This window comes from Podarcis liolepis, assembly GCF_965112155.1.
Source record: "Podarcis liolepis genome assembly, chromosome: 15".
In the NCBI taxonomy this organism is placed as follows: Eukaryota; Metazoa; Chordata; class Lepidosauria; order Squamata; family Lacertidae; genus Podarcis; species Podarcis liolepis.
Genome location: NC_139566.1, coordinates 23,625,956 through 23,650,250, shown reverse-complemented (window position 1 = coordinate 23,650,250; position 24,295 = coordinate 23,625,956). Strand labels below are relative to the sequence as shown.

At 46.0% G+C, this 24,295-nt stretch overlaps 2 protein-coding genes across 3 annotated transcripts in view; both read left to right on the top strand.

The window, feature by feature from the left end:
• The first annotated feature begins 2,495 nt into the window (after positions 1–2,495).
• Positions 2,496–9,118, top strand: RPLP0 (ribosomal protein lateral stalk subunit P0). 2 transcript variants are annotated; one of them, XM_083478854.1, is made up of 8 exons: positions 2,496–2,536; positions 2,629–2,733; positions 4,668–4,843; positions 5,110–5,197; positions 5,968–6,114; positions 6,839–7,024; positions 7,755–7,895; positions 8,894–9,118. In XM_083478854.1, the coding sequence occupies exons 2-8, from the start codon at positions 2,680–2,682 to the stop codon at positions 9,047–9,049; spliced, it is 948 nt and encodes a 315-aa protein (XP_083334980.1). In that variant the 5' UTR covers positions 2,496–2,536; positions 2,629–2,679; the 3' UTR covers positions 9,050–9,118. The 2 variants fall into 2 exon arrangements, with proteins under 2 accessions (XP_083334980.1, XP_083334981.1); XM_083478855.1 differs by having other exon boundaries at positions 2,515–2,536; positions 2,629–4,106; positions 4,394–4,843.
• A 1,604-nt stretch (positions 9,119–10,722) lies between these two features.
• Positions 10,723–24,295, top strand: part of GCN1 (GCN1 activator of EIF2AK4) — a 63,873-nt gene continuing 50,300 nt past the window's right edge. Inside the window, exons 1-16 of the mRNA XM_083478394.1 lie at positions 10,723–10,800; positions 13,763–13,865; positions 14,095–14,158; positions 15,563–15,694; positions 16,093–16,201; positions 17,148–17,246; positions 17,493–17,627; positions 18,327–18,395; positions 19,445–19,553; positions 20,328–20,402; positions 20,846–20,974; positions 21,824–21,874; positions 22,472–22,570; positions 22,696–22,869; positions 22,974–23,126; positions 24,161–24,253. Of these exons, the coding sequence (XP_083334520.1) occupies positions 10,783–10,800; positions 13,763–13,865; positions 14,095–14,158; positions 15,563–15,694; positions 16,093–16,201; positions 17,148–17,246; positions 17,493–17,627; positions 18,327–18,395; positions 19,445–19,553; positions 20,328–20,402; positions 20,846–20,974; positions 21,824–21,874; positions 22,472–22,570; positions 22,696–22,869; positions 22,974–23,126; positions 24,161–24,253 (1,612 nt within the window). The 5' untranslated portion in view covers positions 10,723–10,782. The remainder of the gene's footprint in view (positions 10,801–13,762; positions 13,866–14,094; positions 14,159–15,562; positions 15,695–16,092; positions 16,202–17,147; positions 17,247–17,492; positions 17,628–18,326; positions 18,396–19,444; positions 19,554–20,327; positions 20,403–20,845; positions 20,975–21,823; positions 21,875–22,471; positions 22,571–22,695; positions 22,870–22,973; positions 23,127–24,160; positions 24,254–24,295) is intronic.

The window sequence follows — 24,295 nt, the reverse complement described above, 5'->3', positions numbered from 1 at the left end:
TCTCCTGAAGCTGCCTACAAGGCTTTGAAAGGCATGGGGCTGGGACAGCTGGAAACACCTCTCCCATGATGTTGTTGCACCATAAAATACTTTACCATTTTATTTCTGCATTGGGTGGAAGGGGTAAAGCCAGCCAGCAACTTACGCAGGGGCTACGTTCCAGGGATCACACCTAAAGCCAAAATTGGGCTCAATGGAGGATAGGATTGCCAAAGTCTTATTTCTTGTACTTCCACCCCCTTTCCATTTTTTAAGCACTTTTTTTGCCAAGCCTGTAAATGGGCACAAGTTAACTCTGCATAAGTTGTGGGCTTACTGAATTCAACCTTCTGAACTCAAATCTTTCCTTTGGGCTCACTTACTGGCCTTGGGGAATTCAATATTCAATCCTACATATACAAGCAATATTGTAGGGAAGGCCCTTCACTGTGCAACAGAGTAGCCTAGATCAGAGGTTTTCAACCTTTTGGGGTCCATGGCTCCCGTGACCAAACTATATTCTTTCTGTGGCACCCCTGTGGGACTTGGGAGCCCAGTTATGTCACCCCTTGCCTGCAGAGCTGGCAGTCCCTCATCCTTTTTCGAACACCCTCCCCTTGTGGAGTGTTCCCTCATCCTCCTCTCCTCTCCCCTCTCCTTGGAAGTTCTCTGGACAGCCACAGTTGCTGCCCCTGGTCTCTAAACTGTCCCCCACCGCAAAGAGAGGTGCTTCCTCACACTGCCGCACAAGGGCCTGGGAAGCCCTCCCACGCCAGCCCCAGAGGCACCATTCGCCTGGGAAGTTTGTAGCCAGGACTGCTGCAACAAACAGCCATGCTCTGTTGTAAACAAAAATCTGCCCTTTTCCCCTTATGGGGTATCCAAGAGCCCATATAGAGTCCTTACGTAGGTTCCCTATTGGTAGGAGAAAATAACAGAGGCCAACCAGAGAATATTGAGAAGCAAAGCAGCTAGTGAGCCTGATCTTTAATGATCTGTTGCAACAGGGTCCTCACTCACCACACACATGAGGGAGGAGGAACCCAGAACAATGGCGCACAAGGCCTTATATAGACATTTTGAAATTGCCACCCTGTAGATCAAGACCACTACCCCAGATACATCATACCTACATCACAGAAAAGGCGGTCTAAAACAGAAATTTGAATGTTGTTTATCTCCTGTCTGGCAGGTTACTTGATTGGATACCCTGCTTATTTGATTGGATACCCTGGGAAGCCTGGCCAGTCTTTTGTAATGATAAATACTTTGTAATGATAAATACTTAGTTCCTGAGTCAGGTCACAGGCTCACCCTATTCAAACCTTAAGACAGGATTTGTGAAGGAAAAGTCAATGGGGAGGCTTTTCCATTTTCCTTTGACCTTGCAGAGAAAACATTTGGTCAGTTTGGGACAGTTTGGGAATAAAAAATGGTTCCAGGTCGGTCTTCCTGTGCTGATCTATCTATGTGCTTGGTTGGTACACTTATGAACATTTAACATATATCTTCAAAATAGGGACGCGGGTGGCGTTGTGGGTTAAACCACAGAGCCTAGGACTTGCTGATCAGAAGGTCAGCGGTTTGAATCCCCACAACGGGGTGAGCTCCCGTTGCTCGGTCCCTGCTCCTGCCAACCTAGCAGTTCGAAAGCACGTCAAAGTGCAAGTAGATAAATAGGTACCGCTCCTGCAAGAAGGTAAACAGCATTTCTGTGCGCTGCTCTGGTTCGCCAGAAGCAGCTTAGTCATGCTGGCCACATGACCTGGAAGCTGTACGCCGGCTCCCTCAGCCAGTAAAGCGAGATGAGCGCCGCAACCCCAGAGTCAGTCATGACTGGGCCTCGTGTGTGGTGAGGACCCTGTTGCAACAGATCAATAAAGATCAGGCTTACTAGCTGCTTTGCTTCTCAATATTCTCTGGTTGGCCTCTGTTATTTTCTCCTACCAACAGGGAACCTATGTAAGGACTTTATATGGGCTCTTGGATACCCCATAAGGGAAAAAGGGCAGATTTTTGTTTACAACAGACCCTTTACCTTTAAGACCTCAAAATTCCTATCACACAGCCATGCAAGCCTTTGAGAGGCAGAGATGCAAGAGGGCATCAGAGGAAGGGAGGGAAAGAAAGAAGGACAGAGGCCAGTGTTGCCCGTAGCACCCCTGACCATTCAAGGCACCCTGGCTGAAAACCACTGGCCTATATCTTTCTCTCTACTTCTATGTGCGTTTCTGCCCCAGCAGGGGGAGCATGCCTCTCTTAGCCTGCACAGCTACGAAAGCTTCCTCTCCCTTTAAAAGGCGGGAGAGGAAGTCTCTGGGTATTTGGAAGGATGGCTTTTTACGCCAATGAGAGCTGAGAATAGCTCTTCTCCCCCCCCTCCCCACGCTCTCCCGCCGCTTCTTTTCGTCATCGACAGACCCGTCCAATCCGCAGCGAGAGGAAGGGGGAGGAGGAAGCTGTTGCTCTCCGCCGATTGGCCGCGGCGCTCGGGGAGGTTATAAAAGCGTGGGGCGGGGGCGGGGCTAGTTCTTTTGCTCCACGGAGGCCTCGTGAGGTAGGTGTGTTGCTGGCGGCGGGCCGGGGAGGCCTTTGAGGCCTAGGTGGGGCCGGGCCTAACCGGAGCCTCTTTTGTCTTGTATTCTGTAGAGAAACACCGGAGTCTTTAAACCGCTGCCGTGCGATCCTTGGGTCACCGCGATGCCCAGGGAAGACCGAGCCACGTGGAAGTCAAACTACTTCCTCAAGATCATCGTGAGTCCTTCTGGTGGCTTGGGCGAGGGGGAACAGGGCTGATGTTCTTATTTCTCCCGTTGGAAACCTTTTTTCTGTGGCACAAGTGAAAAACAAGAAAAAATATGCCTGCGAGGGTGACTCTGAGCATGTACAAAGTACCATTAGTTCCTAGCATCCATTAGGTGCCTCATAAAATAAATCCTTTGGGCGCCGTGTAGAATAATAAAATAAGATTTAAGAAGAACACTGGCTCATTATTATTATTTATCACTTCATGGAATTTATCTCGTGCTTGATTTTTAAAACAGCAACAAACCTTAAAGCAGTTGGTGATAAGATATCATCATCAATAGGTCTAACATAAAAAGAGCCTTGTTGGACAAGGCCAGTGTTCCCATCAGTGTTCAGCATGAAACCCGCAAGCAGGATTTGAGCACAACCTCTTGTCTGGTTTACAGCAACTGGTATTCAGAGGCATTGCTCCCTTAGACTCTGGAGGCAGAGCATAAGCACCTTACATTACACCTTGCAGGAATCATGTAATTAATTCCAAGAGAGATGCCTATGATTATAAGTACATTGTATGATTTGCCCCGAAAACTATTGGGCACAGAAATTAAGTTGGGAAAGTAATAGGCAGTAGGAGATGCATTCTTTCACCAGGTAGAGAGAGCACTTTTTACAAAGTAATAAATTACTGTAATCACAAAGCAGTATAGTCTACTCTGGTGAAAGTAACCCTCTTTGTATATTCTGCAAAAAACTTTAGTTTCAAAAGCAGCAGCAGGAATAACAATAGACAATTAAAAAACATTTCCCTATGTACAGGGTGCTTTTCTATTTAAGTTGCATGTATAAGACCAAACCTGCTGGGTAAGACCAAAGGCCCATCTGTCCAAAATACTGTATTCATAGTGGTCAGCCAGATGCTAATGGGAAGCCTGCATGTAGGACACAAGCACAACTCCGCCCACTTGTTATTCTGAATGATACAGTCTCCATTATTAGTGGCCGCTGTTAGCCTTATTCTCCATGAATCTGTTTATTCCCCATTTAAAACAGCCAAAGTTGGTGGCCATCACTGAATAGTCTAGCAAATTCTGTGGGCTCAACACACCATACAGCTCTGTCCCTATGTTGCAGCATCGGCTCAAGTCTGGAATGTTGGAGTCTTAAGAATAAGGATCTCTCAGTGCATACAGAATAATGTAGTATAGTAGCCAGACCCTTTCAGTGATGCGTGGTTGGAGCAGGGCTCAGATTATACTATCATATTGCAGTATCCGAGATCATAATATGAGAAGCAGGAATCTGATGGTCTCTCTGAGCGTGTACAGTAAAGGGTGACCACAGTTGGCCCATAGATCATAATCAGTATAAATTTGTCTACAGCAGGCATGTCCAAACAGTAGATTGTGATCTACTGGTAGATCCCCGGCTGATCCTGGTTGATCATGGGACCCCTATCGATCGTAGGATTAAATTAAGTTTACCAAAAGTTAACAAATAAAAACTGAAGAACTCTGGGCAATTCTGCTCCCCAAAAAGCTCAACAACTGGGCAGTCCACCTGCCCCATGCACACTCCTCCCTCCGAGGCAATGGGTAGATCACTGCCAGTTTTTTTATACTGGGAGTAGACCACAGTCTCTTCGGATTTGGACGTGCCTGGTCTACAGGAATGGTGTAATAATGGGCAAGATAATGTATATGAAACACTGAACGCACAAAAATGCTAAGTATTGTTACTGTTACTAATTAGGCTATATGTTCAAAGTGATTTGTTTGTGTTAACTTGATTGTGTGCCACAGAGAAAGCCAGCACTTTCTGTTCGGAGTTAATTTTTTAATTTAAATGTTGCCCCGGTTTGATATCTGCATCTTACTGCAAGCAGACAGTGTGCCAGCCCTAAGTTTGAAAAGGTTTTCTCAGGGTTTGCTTTCTTTCCATAGCAACTCTTGGACGACTATCCAAAATGCTTCATTGTGGGAGCAGACAATGTCGGTTCCAAGCAGATGCAGCAAATCCGCATGTCCTTGCGTGGGAAGGCCGTGGTCCTGATGGGGAAGAACACCATGATGCGCAAGGCAATCCGGGGACATCTGGAAAACAACCCTGCTCTGGAAAAGTTAGTGATGCAGCATTTCCTAGGCTTCTTTGCATTGGCAGTAAAAAACAAACAGATTTTTAAAATAAGATTGAGCCAGTAAGTCCTTTGTTCAAAGTGTGCTTGAGCTGGAAATTCACTAGATGACCCTCTATCAGTCTCAGAGCATGTATGTAAAACATTTGTTAATTCTACAGCTGGATGTTATTGTTACCCACCTATAATTTTTGTTTATTTATTGTTAGAAATTGGATGTCGCTAATAGAACATGCCTTGTTTCTCATTAGGCTTCTGCCTCATATCCGTGGTAATGTGGGCTTCGTGTTCACCAAGGAGGATCTGACTGAAATCAGGGACATGTTGTTGGCCAACAAGGTAAGTGGTAACCACTTAGGAGGAAGAGAGTGGCTCTTTTCACCCAAATTGCCCCAACCTTGTGGCCTCCAGATGTTGTAGAGTACATCTGATATAACAACAACGATTTATTATTTATACCCCGGCCATCTGGCTGGGTTTCCCCAGCCACACTGGGCGGCTGCCAACAAAATATTTATACATTAAAACATCAGTCATTAAAAACTTCCCTAAACAGGGCTGCCTTCAGATGTCTTCTAAAGGTCAGATAGTTGTTTATTTCCTTGACATCTGATGGGAGGGCGTTCTACAGGGTGGGCACCACCACTGAGAAGACCCTCTGCCTGGTTCCCTGTAACCTCACTTCTCACAGTGATGGAAGCACCAGAAGGCCGTTGGAGCTGGACCTCAGTGATAAGGAAATAATAAGAGCTTGCTGGATTAGGCCCATATAGTCCAGTGTCCTGTTCTTACTGTTGCCAACCAGATGCTCAAGTGGGACTTGAGTGCAAGGATACTCCCCTCCTGTGGTTTCCAGCAACTGGAATTCAGAAGCTTACTGCCTCCAGTAGTGGAAGAACAGCAGCCACTCTGGCATATAGCCATTAATAGCCTTATCCATTAATTTATTAAATTGTGTTTAAAAGCCTCCCACGTTTGGGACCATCACTGCCTCCTGTGGGAGCGAAATTCCATAGTTAATTTCACCTCTTTGAAGAAGTACTTTCTTCGGTCCTGAATCCTCCCAACATTCAATGCCAAGGATGACTTGGTTTTTTCCCCTCCCTCAGGTACCAGCTGCTGCTCGTGCAGGTGCTATTGCCCCCTGTGAGGTCACTGTGCCAGCTCAAAACACCGGCCTTGGCCCTGAGAAGACCTCCTTTTTCCAGGCTTTGGGCATCACCACCAAGATCTCCAGAGGCACCATTGAAATTCTGGTGAGTTCTTAGTGGCTGTCTATGGTGATTGTGCTTACACTTCTATTTCTTTTTAAAAAATCAGCTACCCTAGGTTGTCGTGAGAAGAAGGGCAAGTTGTAAGGGGTGGCAGGAGAAGGAGCACTAATAGTAATGTATACTCCCAAGGCTGGAAGGATAAACACCCATTTGGTAGTCTGAAGATCTCACTGACCTTTCTACGTTTGAACGTGTATCTTAACCATTGTCAATCTTGTTTGGCTTGTAGGGCAGCTTATATTAATGTCTTAAGTGTGTATAGGGGGTTATTGTTTTGTTTGTAATTACGTGATATATTTTTGTGTTTCTATATTATAAACCACCCTGTGTTCCTTGAATGAAGGGCAATATGTAAGTGTAAAATAATAAGTCAGGAATGATTTATTATTGTTTTTATTGATAACATGAGCTGATTGTTTCTTTCCTTTTGTTAATTTTTCAAAATATAAGTGGTGTGTGTGAATGATACTCAACTTTCTGCAAAAGGACTTGAAATGACTCACTGTTTGAAATGAATGAGGCAGAGGGACCAAGAGGGACTTGGCCTTAGCCAGCCTGGCAGGCGAGCATGTTGTTTTCTCCTTTCAGCACTTCTGACTCAACTGGACTAAACATACATCACCTTGCTGAGATGGTGTACACTTCTTGTTCTTGTAAAGAGGTTGCTGTTGAATTTGCTGGTTTTTCTCCCCCTCTTCTTTCTCAGAGTGATGTGCAGTTGATCAAGACCGGAGACAAAGTGGGTGCCAGCGAAGCCACCTTGCTGAACATGTTGAACATCTCCCCCTTCTCCTTTGGGCTCGTCATCCAGCAGGTGTTTGATAATGGCAGCATTTACAGCCCTGAAGTCCTGGACATCACTGAAGAGACCCTGCATGGGCGCTTCTTGGAAGTAAGTGATGCCTCTTTTGATTTGCATGGACAATTGGTCTACTTTGCTTGGTGTGGTCTGATTCAGTGGCAGGCAGCTTTGTTTTGCCTGAAGTGGGCCATCCCATATCCACTTATCCTAGGAGTAAGCCCCACTGAATTTGATAGGACTTAAGCGGGTGGCGCTGTGGGTAAAACAGCGCCTAGGGCTTGCCGATCGCATGGTCGGCGGTTCGAACTCCCGTCTTTCGGTCCCAGCTCCTGCCCACCTAGCAGTTTGAAAGCACCCTTAAGTGCAAGTAGATAAATAGGTACTGCTTTATAGCAGGAAGGTAAACGGCGTTTCCGCGTGCTGCACTGGTGCTGGCTCGCCAGAGCAGCTTCGTCACGCTGGGCACGTGACCCGGAAGTGTCTCCGGACAGCGCTGGCCCCCGGCCTCTTAAGTGAGATGGGCGCACAACCCTAGAGTCGGACACGACTGGCCCGTACGGGCTGGGGTGCCTTTACCTTTACTTCTCAAAAGGCATGTATAGGATTGTGCTGTGAGTGTTCCAGAAGCAACTCTGAAAATTGCTTCCTTTGTATGGATGTGTACCTAGTTTGAAGTCACCAGACTACAGTTGGGAAGTAAAAATGCCAGAAGTTGTTCATTTTGCATTGTGAATTTGGGAGAGTACAGGGAGCGCCTAAAACATTTTGGAATTGCCTTGGGATGAACAGGAGTAAAGACGTGCACTTTTTCTCCTACCAGGGTGTTCGCAATGTTGCCAGTGTTTGCCTGCAAATTGGCTACCCGACAGTTGCCTCTGTGCCCCACTCCATCATCAATGGGTACAAACGAGTCCTGGCTGTGGCTGTAGAGACTGATTACTCTTTCCCATTAGCTGACAAGGTAAGGATGATGATATGTTGAACTGGATGATGAGTGCATAATGTTGAATTGGCAAGAGTGGTTCCAGTGGCTACAGCTTTCCTTTTTTGTATGTGTGCATATATTATTTCAATTTCACATATAAACATAATGGAGAGCAAGCTAACTAGCGTGCATCAAGGTACAACTTCGAAACATTACCTAACACCTAAGCACATCAGGTGCTCTGCTACAATTATATTGTTCGTTTTGAAATTATAAGGTATAGTAATAAGTCTGCAAACCCTGAAGTCCTTGAATTCTCTGTTGTCAGTTTAACACCAGACAGCTTAAGATTCTGAAATTCACAGGTGTGGATGTTGTAGTATTGCCCTCCCTCAAAAAAAATAATTTAAAAAAAATCACATTTTTTCACACTAAACCTTATGTGTGAACTGCAACTTAATCTGGTTTCTTGTGATTGTAGTCTTTGAGGCAGGTTTTGCAGAAAGTTTGGAGAAGCCCACGGGAAAATTCTACCACAAGTTAATCACTCTTTGGTTCCTCCAAACCTCCCCCCCCCCAAGCTGTTTTAGGCACCAAAATTCCATTAGCCCCATCAAGCGTGGGTTAGGGATGATAGGAGTTGTAGTTCAGACACACCTGGAGGGTCAATAGTTCCCCACACCTTCAAACAGGATCTAACATAAATAGAGAGATTGTTTAGAGTTGAGCATAAGTCTATTTTTGAATCGGGGTGGGGAACCCTTTTCACCTGTAGGGCTATATTTGCTTCTGATGGTGGTGCACATACCAGTGGTGGGAAGGGCAAGAGACAAAAGTGGGTAGAGCAACAAACGCAGATTTTACCTTCCTTTGCAGTACATTAGTTTCTACATACACTTCTGCACCCCTCTCCACCCAGGCAAACATGATCCGAGTTCAAGTGACACATTCCTGCCAGCAGAAACCATTCATGGCACAAAGTGCCAGTGGGGGATGTATGAAGCTGACCTTGCTTTTTTTTAATTTCTCCACAGGTAAAGGCCTTCCTGGCTGACCCTTCTGCCTTTGTGACTGCTGCCCCTGTGGCAGCTGAGGTTGCAGCTCCCGCTGCAGCAGCCCCAGCCAAGGTGGAGGCCAAGGAGGAGTCTGAAGAGTCTGACGAGGACATGGGATTCGGTCTCTTTGACTAACTTTCAGAGTTTTGTTGCCAATCAGTCGGAGCAGAATGAAACAATAAAATAAAAGTACTTCTCTACACACCCATGTCGCATTATCATTCTTGGTTAGTCCTCTGCTAGGGGGAACTATCAACTTCTCTCCTTCAGTGGTTATGGCCCTCCACCTGTTATAAAAGCAGGGCTATGCAACTGAATGCATGCCTGGTCCACAGTCAGTGACCTCCCACTTCCACAATTCAGGGGACCACTTCCTTCTACAATTCTTGCCCTCCCTGATCTGAAGCAACAAGGCTTTCAGAAATTTTTTTCCAGCTCAGGAAACTTGGAATGATCTGCAATTTTGCAGATCAAAGAGTAGTTTTGCCCTGGGCCTCTTACTCCCTTGAGCAGAAAACTAAGGGAGGAATGTGTAAATTGGAGACAAGGAACCTTTGGGCTGCTAGATGTTGCTGGAATGGGGTGAAGCCCCAGCATTGCTCGTTCTTTGCCCCACGTAGGTGAACTAAAACCGCATTGTTAACTAAAAAAAGATAGGACATAATAAGTAATTGCCAACTCCTGGGTAATATCCCATATTGTATGTATATACAGTGGTGCCTCGCAAGACGAAAAGAATCCGTTCTGTGATTCTCTTCGTCTAGCGGTTTTTTCGTCTTGTGAAGCAAGCCCATTGACAGATTAGCGGCTTTTAGTGGCTTATCTGCTGATCGGATCAGCTGATAAGCGGCTTTGCAGCTTAGAAAAAGGGGGGGGGGGAGGAAAAAAAACCAGCAGGAACTCGCAAGGCATTGTCTTGCGAAGCAAGCCCATAGGAAATTCGTTTTGCGAAGCACCTCCAAAACGGAAAAACCTTTTGTCTAGCGGGTTTTCCGTCTTGCGAGGCATTCGTCTTGCGGGGCACCACTGTATGTACATAAGTATTTTCAACCTGTTTTTCCGGACAAGTCCAGCCTATCTTTGGTGTTGTGAGGATAAAAGGAGGGAAGGAGAAACATATATACTACCTTCAGCTTCAGGGAAAAGGTTGGGGTATATTGTGAGTGAGTGAGTGAGTGAGTGAGTGAAGAATATGGCAACCACTGTGGGGAATTGGATGTTTCCTTTGAATCAGCAGGGTGGCTATTACATCCCTACCTACCTAGCAGGGATAGGTTTGTGGGAAGTTAGGGATACTCCCTAGTAATTGCCAGAGATGTAGCTGTTAGTCTGTTGAAACGTAAGCAGTCTTGCGCTGCCAATTTGTGAAAGCCTTTGTAGACAGTAATCCTAGTTTTTACTCCACCCTTCCTGAGCTTGCTTTTTCTCCTGCCTACCATTCCCTTTTCCTTTTGTGCTGTCTCAGGCCCTGCCCTTCGGTGCCAAAATCATCTTCCTAATATGCCACTTTGGAAACCTTGTTTTTATGCCTGGGAAGTGGCACAGTTTGCCCCCTATTACTAATATACAGTCGTCCACAGAAGTTATACCATAGTGATTTTTTATCTTTAATGAATTGACAAGACTGGGAATTAACGGGGGTAATTTATTTGGAGTGCTGGCTGCTTGTAGGCCGCAGCCTCACTTTAGCTTAGTCACCACAGAAGGCGTGGTAAAAGGAGGAGGAGCCTTACTTAGCTTACGGCAGCCTGCCTCGCTCCTTCCCTCCGTCTTCTAACAGCTCAGCAAGAAACTTCGTGACGCCATTAAGCTGCGCCCAACGCTCCCCGGAAGTGACGGAGAATTATTTCCGGGTTGGAGCCGGCGCTATGGCGGCTGACACGCAGGTGGGTGCTGCTTGAGGCGAGGCGAGGGGCGGTGCGAAGAGGCGAGAGGAATGGAAGCGAGCCGTGGGGAGGCGAGGGCGGAAGGCAGCGGCTCTTCCCTCTCTGGCCGCGGGGCCGCGTCCTCCCTCCCTCCGCCCAGCTGCGGAGCCCCTCGGGCAGGGCTGGGGGAGGGGGAGGTCAGTAGTTGGAGCCCGTCCAGCTTGTCTGTTGGCTGTCAGAGGGGGAGAAACAGGTTCCAAGGAAGATAGGAAGCGGCCTTATACCACGCCGGACGCCACCGAGCAAGAGCCCTTCTGCTAAAAATAAAGCAAGATTCCAGTCCTCAGGGTTCTGGAGAAAGTCCTCGTTTTAATAGGAGCTTGCTTCATGATTAACCAGACTGTTGGTCCATCTAGCTCAGTGTTGTTAGCTCAGCAGCGCTCCAGGTTTTCAGACAGTGACTCTTCCAAGCCTTGCCAGGAATTGAACCTGGTACCCTTTGCATGCAAGCTAGGTTCTCTGTTGTTGAGCAAGTACCGCTCCCCAGGAATATACCTTATACTGCCTTATATTAACGGCTGTTCCAAACTTCCTTTTGTGCCTTGCATCTAGGCACAGATCTGGGATTTCCAGGTCCATTTCGGAGCGGGTTTTTTCCACTGCTTTCCCTGGGGAAACCTGCGTTTTACCACTGAACTGGAACATATAGCAATTGGGTTCCCCTGCCCATTGCTGTTTGCTCCAATTCAGCGATAAAACATGGGTTTTCCTGGTGAAAGTGGCATGGCATTGAAACAAACCAAAAATGCCCCACTGCTTAGACATGGACCTGGAAATCCCAGACCTGTGCCCTGAAAACACGGAACAAAAAGGAGTGTGGTTGAACCCTCAGACCATTGGTCCATATAGCTCAATATTGTCCTTGCAGAATGGGTTTCAGAAAGAAGACATTCCTAGACGTACTTAGGGATGCCAGGGATTTTACCGCCCCTGCATCCGTTTCTTACCAGCCCTTCACCATAAAATCTCAGGGTTACAGTTATTTTAAAATGTAGTGTTGAAAATAGTTTAAAACAAATTGAGCTTGGGAGCTTCTGCATGCACAAATAAAATAAAATGCTGTGTAACTGAGCCACGGTTTCTAGTTCTCATGGTTCTGAATTAAAGACTGGTTTTAAATAGAAGCATAGGAAGCTGCCTTACAGTGAATCAAATCATTGGTCCATCTAGCACAGCGTTGTCTGTCTGCAATGACTGGCAGTAGCTCTCCTGGGTTTTAGACAGGGAGTCTTTCCATGCCCTACCTGGAAATTTAACCTGGAGCCCTCTGCATATAAAGTATATGCGTCACCACTGAGCCACATCCTTTACCACTAGTTCACTATTTTCATGCTAGGAGCAGTTCTCCAGTTGTCAGTCTCTTATTTGACAGTGGGCATAGCTTAGTGGTACAGCACTTGCTTTCCATGCAGAAGATACTAAGTTCAGTCCTCTCTGTTAGCCTGGGGAAAACTCCCATTGGAGATTCTGAATAGCCTCTTCAGGGTAGCCAACATGTTGCCCTTGAGGTGGTGTTGTAGTACTCCAACTCCGATAGTTCCTGAGCATTGGTCATACTGGCTGGGGCTGATGAGAGTTGGAGTCCAACAGCATCTGGAGGGCACCATGTTGACTACCGCCAACACCACAGTTAGATGAATCAAAGATCTTACTCTGTTTAGGCCAGCTTCATATGTGGTGACAATGTGACAAACCTGTTGGGTACCTTTGTGTTTTCTGCTAAGCGTAGTTCCTCTTGGAGCAAATGAAATTTGAGAAAACACAAAAACTTTTCTAATATAACCACTGCAATACACTGCATTGCGACTTTCCTGCTGGGTTGCTAGGGAAACCAGACCTACAGGTAGAGCTACAGGGGAATAGAAGCAGATGGAACTGGAAACATTTAGTGGACAGACTCTGCCAGAAATAGGCTGGATTTGAATACCTCCTCTGTACCGAATAACTGGCTTTGAGCAAGCTGCTAGGAGTCAGCCTGGTCAAGCTCATAGAGTTGTTAAGGATAAAATGGGATAAAATACAGGAAAGAGCTTTATACCATGGCAGGCTATTGATCTACTCAGCTTGATATTGTCTTTACTAGCTGGCAATGGCTCTCTCCAGGATTTCAGACAGAAGTCCTTCCCAGCACTGCCTGGAAATGCCTGTGATTAAACCTGGGACCTTTTGCATGCAAAGCAGATGCTTTGCCACTGATTTTCCGGCCCTTCCTTCAACACACACGAACATAGGAAGATGCCTTATACTGAGTCAGACTACTGAACCATCTAGCTCAGTATAATGTCTGTGCTGTGGGTTTCATATAGCAGTCTTTTCCATCTTTGTCTGGAGATGCCAGATATTGAACCTGTGACCTTCTGCATACAATGCACATACTCTGCTTTCTGACCTACAGCCACCCCCTCATCCATTTCTGCCTTGGCTTGTTTTTCTGACCAAGGGTGTTATATCAGGAGGAGTAGCTATCCAAGGGTCTTGTTCATTTATTTTATTAAATTCTACTCTTTTTCTTGATTGGCTCCCACTTCTTGTTGGCTCACTAGGAGGCAGACCCAGGACCTGTCTGTCATACCTTTATCAAAATTGGATACTGTGTTAAGACCTTTCCCTTTCCCTTGATTTTCTTTTGAGTCTTTCTCCCTTGTTTTGTGTGTGTGTGTGCTACAAAGAACTAATGAGTAGTAAGGAATCCAGTCAAAAACACTTTCAGGTGAAACTGGCAACTTGATCTGATGCATGTTAAGCTTGCAAGCTGATGTACACCTACCTGAGAGTAAGTCCCAATGAACATTTCTCAAGAAGAAAAACCCATAGGATCAGGGTCTTAGTTCAATCAAGGAGCTCTAATGTAGATGTACATTGGACATCTGGAGAGGACTAAACTGGAAACCCTTCTCTCCTTCCACCCCGATTGGCCGTTTAGGTTTCCGAAGCACTGAAGAGATTTGCAGTGAAAGTGACCACATCCAGTGTGAAGGAACGAAGAGACATCCTCAATGAACTTGCAAGATGCATCACTGGGAAAGGTATTCACATTGCGCCACAGAAAGGCTCAGTCCCTAGAAATCTCTGGGCGAAATCTGGCCCCTTCATTGCAAACTCAGAAGCAAAAAAAAAAAAGCTTGTTGTTTCATATCCATCTCTTTCTACAGAATATGAGACAAAGTCCTGCAATCTGAAGATTCCCAGGGCAGCACATAATTTATAAAATGCACACATCAATACAAGATCATTAATCCCTCTACCTTGTTTCAGATCTTCCAGAAGGTGCCGTGAAGGGCCTCTGCAAGCTGTTCTGCCTCACTCTGCATCGATACAGGTAAGAGTGTGATCTTGGAGTGTCAGAAGATATTCAGAAAAGACTAACCAAAATAAGGGCTTGTAACAGCTGCTCTCTGAGGAACAGTTAACAATGTTTGGGGACATGAGGGAGGTGTTCTTCTCCCTCCCTTCCTCCCTCTGTGATAGCTGTTTATTGGCATTTCTGTTTGATTCATGTAAATCAAAGTTGAGAAACTTTTTTTTAATCCTGAGGGCCAGATTCTCTTTGGGGCAGCCTTCCAGGGGGCTGCATGCCATAGGTGGTGTCATGGACTGGCTGGATGCAGGGAAGTGGTAGGAGGCACCAGATGGGAAGAAGACTCAGAGCCTGAGGATTGGTGGTGGGACAGCAATGAGTGGTCAGAGGGAGAAGACTGGGAAGAGAAGGTGTCAGAAGCTGAAGCGGTAACAGGGTTTAGTGAGCAGAAAGAAGCTGTGGGCGAGAGCAGTCCAGAAGTAGAGGCTGGAGAAGAGGAGGCCAAGAGGCAGAGATCAGACAGGCTGCTGAATAAGCCAGGGGTCTCCCCCTCCTGCTGCAACCAGCTCCCTTCCCCCTTGGTCACCCAGAACCAGAAGAGGTATGAAGAGGGCGGAGCAAAGACAGGCAAGGTGGAGGAGACTCAGGGTGCTTGGGAATAACCTGGGGGAGGAGGAGTTTCAGGGAGCTGCCGGGGGGTGGGGGAGACCTCACAACTGCCTCATTGAGGCAAGACCCACTGGGAAGAGTTGCTGTGCTCCCTAAGCCTGAGCTGTTTTGTTTCTTTGAATAAAGAGTTAACTTCCCCAACACCTTGTGAGTTATTCCTGACCTATTCCCGACTCCTGCCTCGACAGGCAGGCAGAGCAACAAATGTGAATCTTACATTTGTACAGTACACACACTTGCATGCACCCTGCTCCATCCTCCATCCAGGGAAGCAAGAGGTATCAGAATTCAAGGGCATATTCCAAAGCCTAGGCAAAAACACCCAAAGAAAGCAAAACAGAGCTGGTTTGAGGGGTGTGGTCTGGGAAGGATATGGGGCCTGGTAAAAGTTTTAAGGGCCAGATAGAGAGGCTTGTGGGGGTATACATTTGACCCCTATGTCGGAAGTTCCTCATCCTTGATGTAAACATTTGCCATGCTCAGTGAAATAACTATTTTTAAAAGACTGCCTTATAACAATCCAGTAGTCGTCATTGTTTACCTAATTGAAAAATTATGTTACACGTCTTTCCATTTCAAAGAGACATTGATATTGAGGTCCAATAATACACAGATTTGTTTAAATTTACTTAATAGGTTAATCAGTTGAAACGTAGCTTGTTAATAATGTAGGCTGGTAGGAAGGTGCTTGCAACCAGAACCTTAAGGATAATCAGCTGATTATTTCTGAAACTCTCCAATTTCTTCCCCCATCAGAGATGCAGCCTCCCACAGAGCCCTCCAGGCAGCGCTTCAGCAGCTTGCAGAATGTCAGCCGGAAGCAACTGCCAAGAACCTTCTGCAGTCCCTGCAGTCTTCGGGGATCAGCAGCAAGTCTGGAGGACCCAGGTGAGAGTCGGAATTCAGTGCCATGGCATCTTTGGGAATCATTTCTTGAAAAGGTGGCTGTCTGCTTCCCAAGGCCCCTCCAGACACTCTCTTTTTTGTGCATTTGTGACAATTTGCATTTGTAATGGTTCTGGGGCAGTTATATGTGATTCCTGCTTTCAGTGCTGTTTGCTCCTGCAAAAGCTTTAGGGTAGGCATGCTTCTTCATTTCCGATCACCGCATGCCTTGTAGCTTCCTGCTGAAACCCTGTAACTTCTTACATCACAGATATTACAGGTTGGGAGTTTTTTGGCTTAGCTTTTGTTGCATTCAGGAGAGCAATAATATAACTGTTAACATTATTCACTGTTTTTCCTGGAGTTGAAGCCTCATTTCCTTCTCGCTTTTTCTGTGGCAGTAAAAGCAGTGGATCTGCAGCCTTGCAGGCCCTCTCCTGGACTTGCCTGCTCGTTCGTATTGTCTTCCCCACACATGAGAAGAGACAGGGAGAAACCTGGGAGAAATTGGTAAGAAACCTTGACCTCCACTTTTTGATAATGCATCACATACGTGGATATTGCAAAGCAATTAAAATACAAAAATTGAAAGCAAAAATGAAAAAAATTACCCACACCCTCTGCATGAGATGAAGTCCACATCCCAATCAGACGTCCATTCAAGTCCACATCATATATCTAGATTCCATAGGTCCACAAAGAATGACAGAAAGTAGAGCAACCAAAAATGCTTGTATGAAGTATTTTATGCTCATTCTTCGCTTTATACAGAATGAAGCAAAATGGCGCGGGCCGCACTGTGGTCTAAACCACTGAGCCGCTAGGGCTTGCCGATCAGAAGGTCAGCGGTTCGAATCCCCGCGATGGAGTGAGCTCCTGTTGCTCTGTCCCAGCTCCTGCCAACCTAGCAGTTTGAAAGCATGCCAGTTGAAGTAGATAAATAGGTACTGCTGCAGCAGGAAGGTAAACAGTGTTTCTGTGCACTCTGATTTCCGTCACTGTGTCCTGTTGTGCCAGAAGCAGTTTAGTCCTGCTGGCCACATGACCTGGAAAGCTGTCTGTGGACAAACATTGGCTCCCTCAGCCTGAAAGCCAGATGATCGCCACAACTCCATAGTTGCCTTTGACTGGAACATTGGCTCCCTCAGCCTGAAAGCCAGATGAGCGCCACAACTCCATAGTTGCCTTTGACTGGACTTAACCAATCAGGGGTCCTTTACAGAATGAAGTTATGCCAATCAACTATAAAGGAGTCCTTTCGTTCTGCACTTTGTGCTATTCTAAGTTTATTGGTGTGCTTGTCAACAAGTGCAAATTTCCATACTTTTTCATGCCAGTTCGTCGAAGAGATCCTGTCCATACTTTTCCAGTGCATAGGTACACTGGAGTTCAGCAACATCTGGAGGACCAAAGGTTCCCCATCATTTATACTGGCCGTTCTCTCCTTTTTAAACAGGTGGAAGTTCAGTGTCAGCTGCTGTTGGAGATTCTGGGTGGCTCTCGCAAGCCGGTGGTGGACGGGGCTGTGAAGAAACTGAACAGGCTGTGGAAAGAGGTGTTGTATACATCTTCTGAGAGCATGACACAGATTCTGATTAGTTAGGTTATGGGTGGCCATCATGGAACCCTCCTGATCATTGTTGGACTGCAACTCCCATCAGCCCCAGCTAACATATCCAGTAGTTGGAGATTGTGGGAGTTGTAGTCCAACAACACATGGAGAACCCCGTGTTCGCTACCCCCCAATTTGAGCTCCTTGAATTAGCTTCTTGGTTTTGCTGATTTGATGTCTTCTCCTCAGAACCCTGGGCTGGTGGATCAGTACCTCTCTGTTATTCTCAGCCTCGAAGCCAGCCAAGGCTACGCAGGCATGTTGGGCCTACTAGTGCAATTCTGCACCACTCAGAAAGAACTTGACGTCATTAACCGATACAAGGCAAGTACCCCAGGACAGCCATGGAGAAAGATGTGACTAGTTAGCAGGTTGCCAGCAGGGGGATGGGTTGAGCTTGCACCCAGGGTCAGAATCAGCCGGTGGTGGAACCTTAAATCAGGTTGTGGAGAAGTGGATCCAGTCAGTGGCTTGCATCCTTATCTCCCCAACCCACAATGCCATCAGTTGACCTGTTTTTGCCCATGTTGATGATCAAGCAGATTTTTTGGGCTTGCATAGCCCCTTTGACTCAGCAACATCTTGTAGAATTCCCTTTGTAGGGCAGGTTGGTGTGGCTGGGCCAAATTGTGGGGCGAAGGCAGGGCACTGGTGAGCCTTATTCGGACGGATTCTAAGATTTTGGACGGATTCTAAGATTTTGGAGGCTCTTTCTGGTGGGGGAGGTGTCAGTCCTGGGGGGTGCTACCTTTTAATATCTGAAAAAGTAAAGCACCTCAAGTTCAGATTCCTGTCTGTTGTGCATCAAGTACCAGACATTCTTGCACACTTCTTTCTGGGGAAATAAGGATGGTGTTTGCAACTGTGCCTGCGAAGGGGGTGGGGGCTCAAGCAGCGGTGGGGTCCCAAGCCTCTAAGCAGATACTTTGTAGCCTTGGTGAACTGCTACAGCAAACCCTTGCTGTTTGTCCAGCGTAGTGGTACATTGCTGAATGATTATAACAGGCGTTCTGTCTTCTCTAGAGCGCCCTCCTTGATTTCTACATGAAGAACATCCTGATGAGCAAGACAAGACCTCAGAAGCACCTGCTGGTGAGAGAAACTCCTAGCCTTGAGCATCTAAGGCTGCAATCCTAACTCCACTCACAATGGGAGTAAGCCTCATTGAATTCAATAGGACTTACTTCTGTGAGTAGACATGGTTAGGATTGCGGCCCCAGTCAAAAAGAGTTAGCTGGCTCCCTGGGTTAAGTCTGCCGCAGCAAACACAAAACAAGAGTATCTTGGCACTTTTTAAAGGCAAGCAAATTTATTGTGGTGGAAGGTTTCATGACCTAGGGTCAGCTTTATCAGATGAATGGACTGTTTTCCTTAGTTGTCAGGCATGCATACAGAGAAAAGAACTGGAAAGCCGTGGTGGAAAATGGCTATGAAATGTTTCCAGCGTTTGTGCGCTTTGCTCAGCTTAATAATAATAAATAATAATAATTTTTGTATGCCGCTCATCTGGCTGGGTTGCCCCAGCCATGCTGGGCAGCTCCCAACAGAGTATTAAAAACACGATAAAATATCAAACATTACAAACTTCCCTAAACAGGGTTGCCTGAATACAGACATTAGAAACAATCGTTACTTAAAAACAACACTTGGTCTTAATATTGCATTTTGAATTTCTGTTACCTGTCCTGGAATTTTGTGAAGAGTGGATAAGAAATCATAATCGTCATAACAGTTATGCTAGGTGCCATCATAGTCTTCCTGACTTGTAAGTTAAACACCCATATTATTACTGACTGGAAGTCAGCTTGCTGGATGGGAATTTGTTCTCTCCCTAGGTGATCAGGCAAGTGGCTATTAAACTGTGCTTAATTATTTAAGTTACAGGTAGGTAGCTGTGTTGGTCTGCCATAGTCAAAACAAAATAAAAAAATTCCTTCCAGTAGCACCTTAGAGACCAACTAAGTTTGTCATTGACAATGTTGGTCTCTAAGGTGCTACTGGAAGGAATTCTTTAAGTGTAAATTGCCTTTGGACCATGGTTTGGAAGGCGAGGAATAAATTGTAACAACAGCGGCAACAGTAATATTTGCACTAAGGATCCCGAGCTGTGTATTGCATTAAAGCGGGTGGGTGTCTTGCAGGACAACTGTGCCCCTCTGCTCCGCTATGTGTCTCATACTGAATTCAAGGACCTCGTCTTGCCAGCTTTGCAGAAGTCCCTCCTGCGGAGCCCTGAGAACGCAATTGAAAGTGAGTGGCCAGTGAAAGCATGTGTGGTGGTGTACATTGCAAAGGAAGTTTGCACCAAGCTGATTTGTCAGCATCTGAGACCCACATAGTGGCTCTTCATTGCATGGGGGTCAAGAATGAGCTCCAGCTGGGTTAGAGAGGCAGCATTTGGTTCTTGATGTCCATGTGTGGGTGGATCTGTTTTAAGTTTATGCAATAGGCCTTTCATGTTTTTGGCCTGAGGTACAGATTCTGTTCATCTGTGGGGGGAACATGTCACATGCCGAGGATGCATTGGAATTCTGTGTTTCATTGGATCACATAAACTCAAAATCTTTTGAAATGCCCTGTGCTTTTTTTAATTATTCACAGTATTAAAAAGCAACTTCCCATGTAGGTTTTAGAGAAACATACAATTCTCTGCAAGTATATAAAAACCAGGGGGTTAACGGTTTGCTGGATTGTTTCTCTTGCACCCTGGTACAGGTTTCTCATTTTTTAGGAAGCGGCATCTCAAGTGTCAACCTCTTTGTAGTTCCCAGTTACTTTATTTTGGTTCTTGTGCATCAACCATGAGTGCTTGTTGCGTTCATGTCCCATTTGCAGGCTTCCCTTTGGGGGCACCTGGGTGGCTGCTGGGTGAGAGAACAGAATGCTAGACTAGATGGGGCCATAGGCCCGATCCAGCAGGTCTCGTCTTACAGAAAGCTTGCTGTTGTGGACTCTCAGAGATTGGTCCCCGGCAAACCTGTAAGCTAATGAACGTTAACACACTTCTCTCCTTCCTGTCTTCAGCTATCTCCTCTCTCTTGGCATCTGTGACCCTCGATCTCAGCCAGTATGCTCTGGACATCGTGAAAGGTCTAGCTGGTAAGTTCCATTGTCTGTGCTTATAGAGGCCAACAGAAATTTCCCTCTATTGCTGCTGCTGTTATCAGTACCATCCTGTACTGTTTTGAGAGTGGAGCTTTCTTATAGTGAGAGCAGTTGAGAATGGTTTGAAGCACTTGAAGCCTGGTGGTTGTTTGCCATTCCAAGCAGGCGCTTTTTGGGAGGAGAGGGTGCTAGTCTTCAAGGAGAAGGAAACAATTACTCTGAGTAAGCGACCCAAGCGTTTCATGATTGGCAGGGACCAATTTTTAATAGGTGTAGAGAAGATTTAAAAGTTGGGGTGTGTTTGTTTTTTAAAGAGGAGAACTAGGCTGCAGTCATCATGTCCATATCTCTTCTTCCCAACCCCAGTTGTTAGTAAAGATAATTGTAAGCTTCCATACAGTTCCGAAGACTTGAGCGTTTGTGTTTCAATTTTATAGGCCAGTTGAAATCCAATAGTTCTCAGCTGATGGACGAGGCTATTGTAGCATTGAAGAACTTGGCTCGGCAGTGCAGCGACCCATCAACAGTGGAGTCACTTGGGAAACACCTGTTTGCCATTTTGGGAGGTGAGTGGCTCTGATCATTCCCTTTTCTTGTGTCACTTGCACCTTGCCTGGGAGATAAGCAGTATTAGTCCTACTCACAGTAGACCCATCAAAACTGACGGGCAGGTAACTTAAGTTCATAGATTTGAATGGGGCTGCTCTGCGTATGACTTAGGCTAAATTCACACCATACCTTTAAACTGCAGTGGTGTCACTTGAAACAGTCATGGCTTCTCCCAAAGAATCCTGGTAGCTGTAGTTGCTGAGAGTTTCCAGGGGACCCCTGTTTCACTCCTAGTGCTGCAATTCCCGGAGTGGCTTAACCACCAGTCCTCCTTTCCCAGGGAACTCTGGGAATTGTGGCTCTGGGAGGGGAACAAACTACAGCTCCCAGAAACGAAGGCATGAATATGGCCTTAGTTGGATATCGCCCTCTGCCCTGTTTCGCAGTGCACCTAACCTCTGCTTGTGGTGTCTCGGTTGTGGGATTTGAGGAATGGCTAAGGTCAGGAGAGCTGGGAACAGACTTAGTTGCATATTCCCATTCTACAGCTGGCTTCAGAAACCTTATGCCTCTTCATGGTTCCTGGAAAGCCTTCCAATGGGGCACTTTTGGTGGTGTCCCCCAACCCCCAAGATTTCCTGGTTTAGACATAATTGGACACTGATTCCGCAGCAGGTTTCTTGGCTTGCGCCCTAGTTTGCATGAAGAAGGGAGAGGCAAAGTTTTTTCCTGTTGGTACCCAAAGCTCATTAATATCTTGGCCTATTAAGCTGAGATGTGATTGTCCACAGTCAGAGCATTAAAATTTGGGTTTTATGTCTTTTCGAACTTTGAGTCTACGGCTAACCCGCAATTCTTGTCGACAGGTGCCGAGGGAAAGCTAACGGTTGTGGCACAGAAAATCAGTGTCCTCTCAGGTAAGGGAAAACATCTTGGATTGCCTTAAAGTTGTAGTGAATGTTGGAAGATTCAGGACAGATGAAGTACTTATTCACACAACGCATAGTTAAACTGTAGAACTCCTTCCCATGGGAGCCAGTGATGGCCAGCATCTTGGATGGCTTTGAAAGAGGGTTGGACAAATTCATGGAGGAGAATAAGGCTTCCAGTTGGGCTGTTAGCCATGATGACTATGCTCTGGCTCTGCTGTCAGAGGCAGTAATGCTTCTGAATACCAGTTGCTAGAGGGGAGAGTGTTCCTGTGCTCAGGTCATGCTTGCAGGTTTCTCAAAGGCAGCCAGGTGGCCACTGTGAAAACAGGCTGCTGGACATGATGGGCCAGGAGTGTGATCCAGCAGACTTTTAAAAAATAAATAAATAAGCTTTATTAATTTAAATTACACACTTACACAAATAATTTACAATCTCATACGACAAAAAGAAAATTAAGGAAAAAGAAAATTAAAGAAAAGACTTTTCAGTATGTTCCTGCAGATACAGAGTATTTTTCTTTCCTGCTTTCGAAATGCCAAAAGGAAATGTAGCTCTAACCAAGGGAGTTTTTCTGCTTTTAGGGATTGGCAGCTGTAGCCACCATGCAGTTTCTGGGCCTTCAAACCAAGTTGTAAGCGGAACTATAACAGAACTTTTCATCCCTTTCCTTCAGCAGGAAGGTAAGGTGTCTTATTTTGTGGCACACTGTCGACTTCAGTGATTGGAATGTGATTGTGAAAAGCACACTGTTGATTGACAGGCTGCTTTCTTTGCCCCAGTTTCTTTTCATTTTCTCTCTCCTCAGTCCATGAAGGCACTTTGGTGCACGCCATCTCTGTCCTCGCACTCTGGTGTAATCGGTTCACCACCGAAGTGCCCAAGAAGCTGGTTGAGTGGTTCAAGAAAGCCTTCAGCCTTAAAACCTGCACTTCCGCTGTAAGGCATGCATATCTTCAGTGCATGCTGGCATCCTTCAAAGGCAAGAAAGAGCCTCTTTTAGTTCCATTCCTGTGTCTGGGCAATCCCCTCCGATAGCAGGTTTTTGGGGAAAGGCCTCCCTGACTTCTCTTTCTGCTTCCACAGGCAACGTACTTATGCAGGGAGTAGACTTGCTGCCATTGCTGATGCAGACGGTTGAAAAATCAGCAGCGCAGAGCACTCAGGTTGCCCTGGTGACGGAAGGCGTGGCAGCAGCCTTGCTGATTTGTAGGCTCTCGGTAGCTGATGCACAAATAGGTAAGGTCCCACAATGTTTAGAATCAAGTTTCCCTTTTTTGATGGGGTAAAGGAACAATAGGTACAGATGAACAATCTTAGTGCAGCTGCATAATTCAGGTGTCTCTCTTTTTCCTCGCCCACCCCTGCAGTCTTCACAGTTGTAAGATCTGGTACAGAATTATTACTCAGAGACAATTGTGGTGATTCACTTTCCTGTGTTCTGCTCGTGTGGATTTATATAGTTGTTACATTTTTCTCCCATCTTTTTCTCCCAGGAGCTCAAGGTGACATACACAGTTCTCTCCCCTGCCATCATTTAATCCCTATGACAACCCTGTGAGGTTGGTAGGTTAAGCTGAGAAGCAGTGGCTGTGGCCCAAGGTCACCCAGGGAACTTCATGGCTGAGTGGGGATTTGAACCCTGGTCTCCTAGGTCCTAGTCCAACACTCTAACCACTACACCAACATTGGCTCCCATTGGATTGCAATGGCCTCAGACCATTCTCCCTCCCACCACCCATTTCCCCCCTGCCTATGGAAGTGTGGTACTGCTGATCAGCCATCTGAGATTCCTGCATCTCAGGAATTGGTCCTCTCCAATTTTATGATTCCACATGCCCTGGGTTGTAAGATTCATTGCAGTGTTTCATTCATTTTACTAGTTGTTTTGGGTTGTATCCAGCACAGCTGTTTCATTTGCACAACAGAACTTCCCTCTCCTCTCCCATGGTTGGAGCAGATTTTGGGGGCACGCAGGGGAAGAGGAGAAGGAAAAGGGGAAATCCCATTATGCAAACAATACACTGTTTGTGCAGTGTACAACCCTTTGCTTTTTATCAATGTGTTTTTATTTTTGCTTATAGTACTGTGTTAATGGAAAAAATAAAGTTTTATTATAAGTAAGCCACTTAGGATCTTGCATGCTAAGTGGTATATAAATATAGTAAATAATAGGGTATAGCTTTCTTTATATAAGCAGTGCCTGCAGGGCTGGTTGCCTCCTCTTCTTTTTGTTATCTACATGGCCACAATCTCTTTCTTTTCCTCTCCAGAGAACAAACTGAGCAGCTTCTGGCCCCTCGTTCTGGATGAGAAAAAGCAGGTTTTCACTTCTGAGAAGTTCCTGCAGTCTGCATCAGAGGAAGGTGAGCTGGATGCCTTTGCTTTAAGGGGTCATCCTCAGGTTT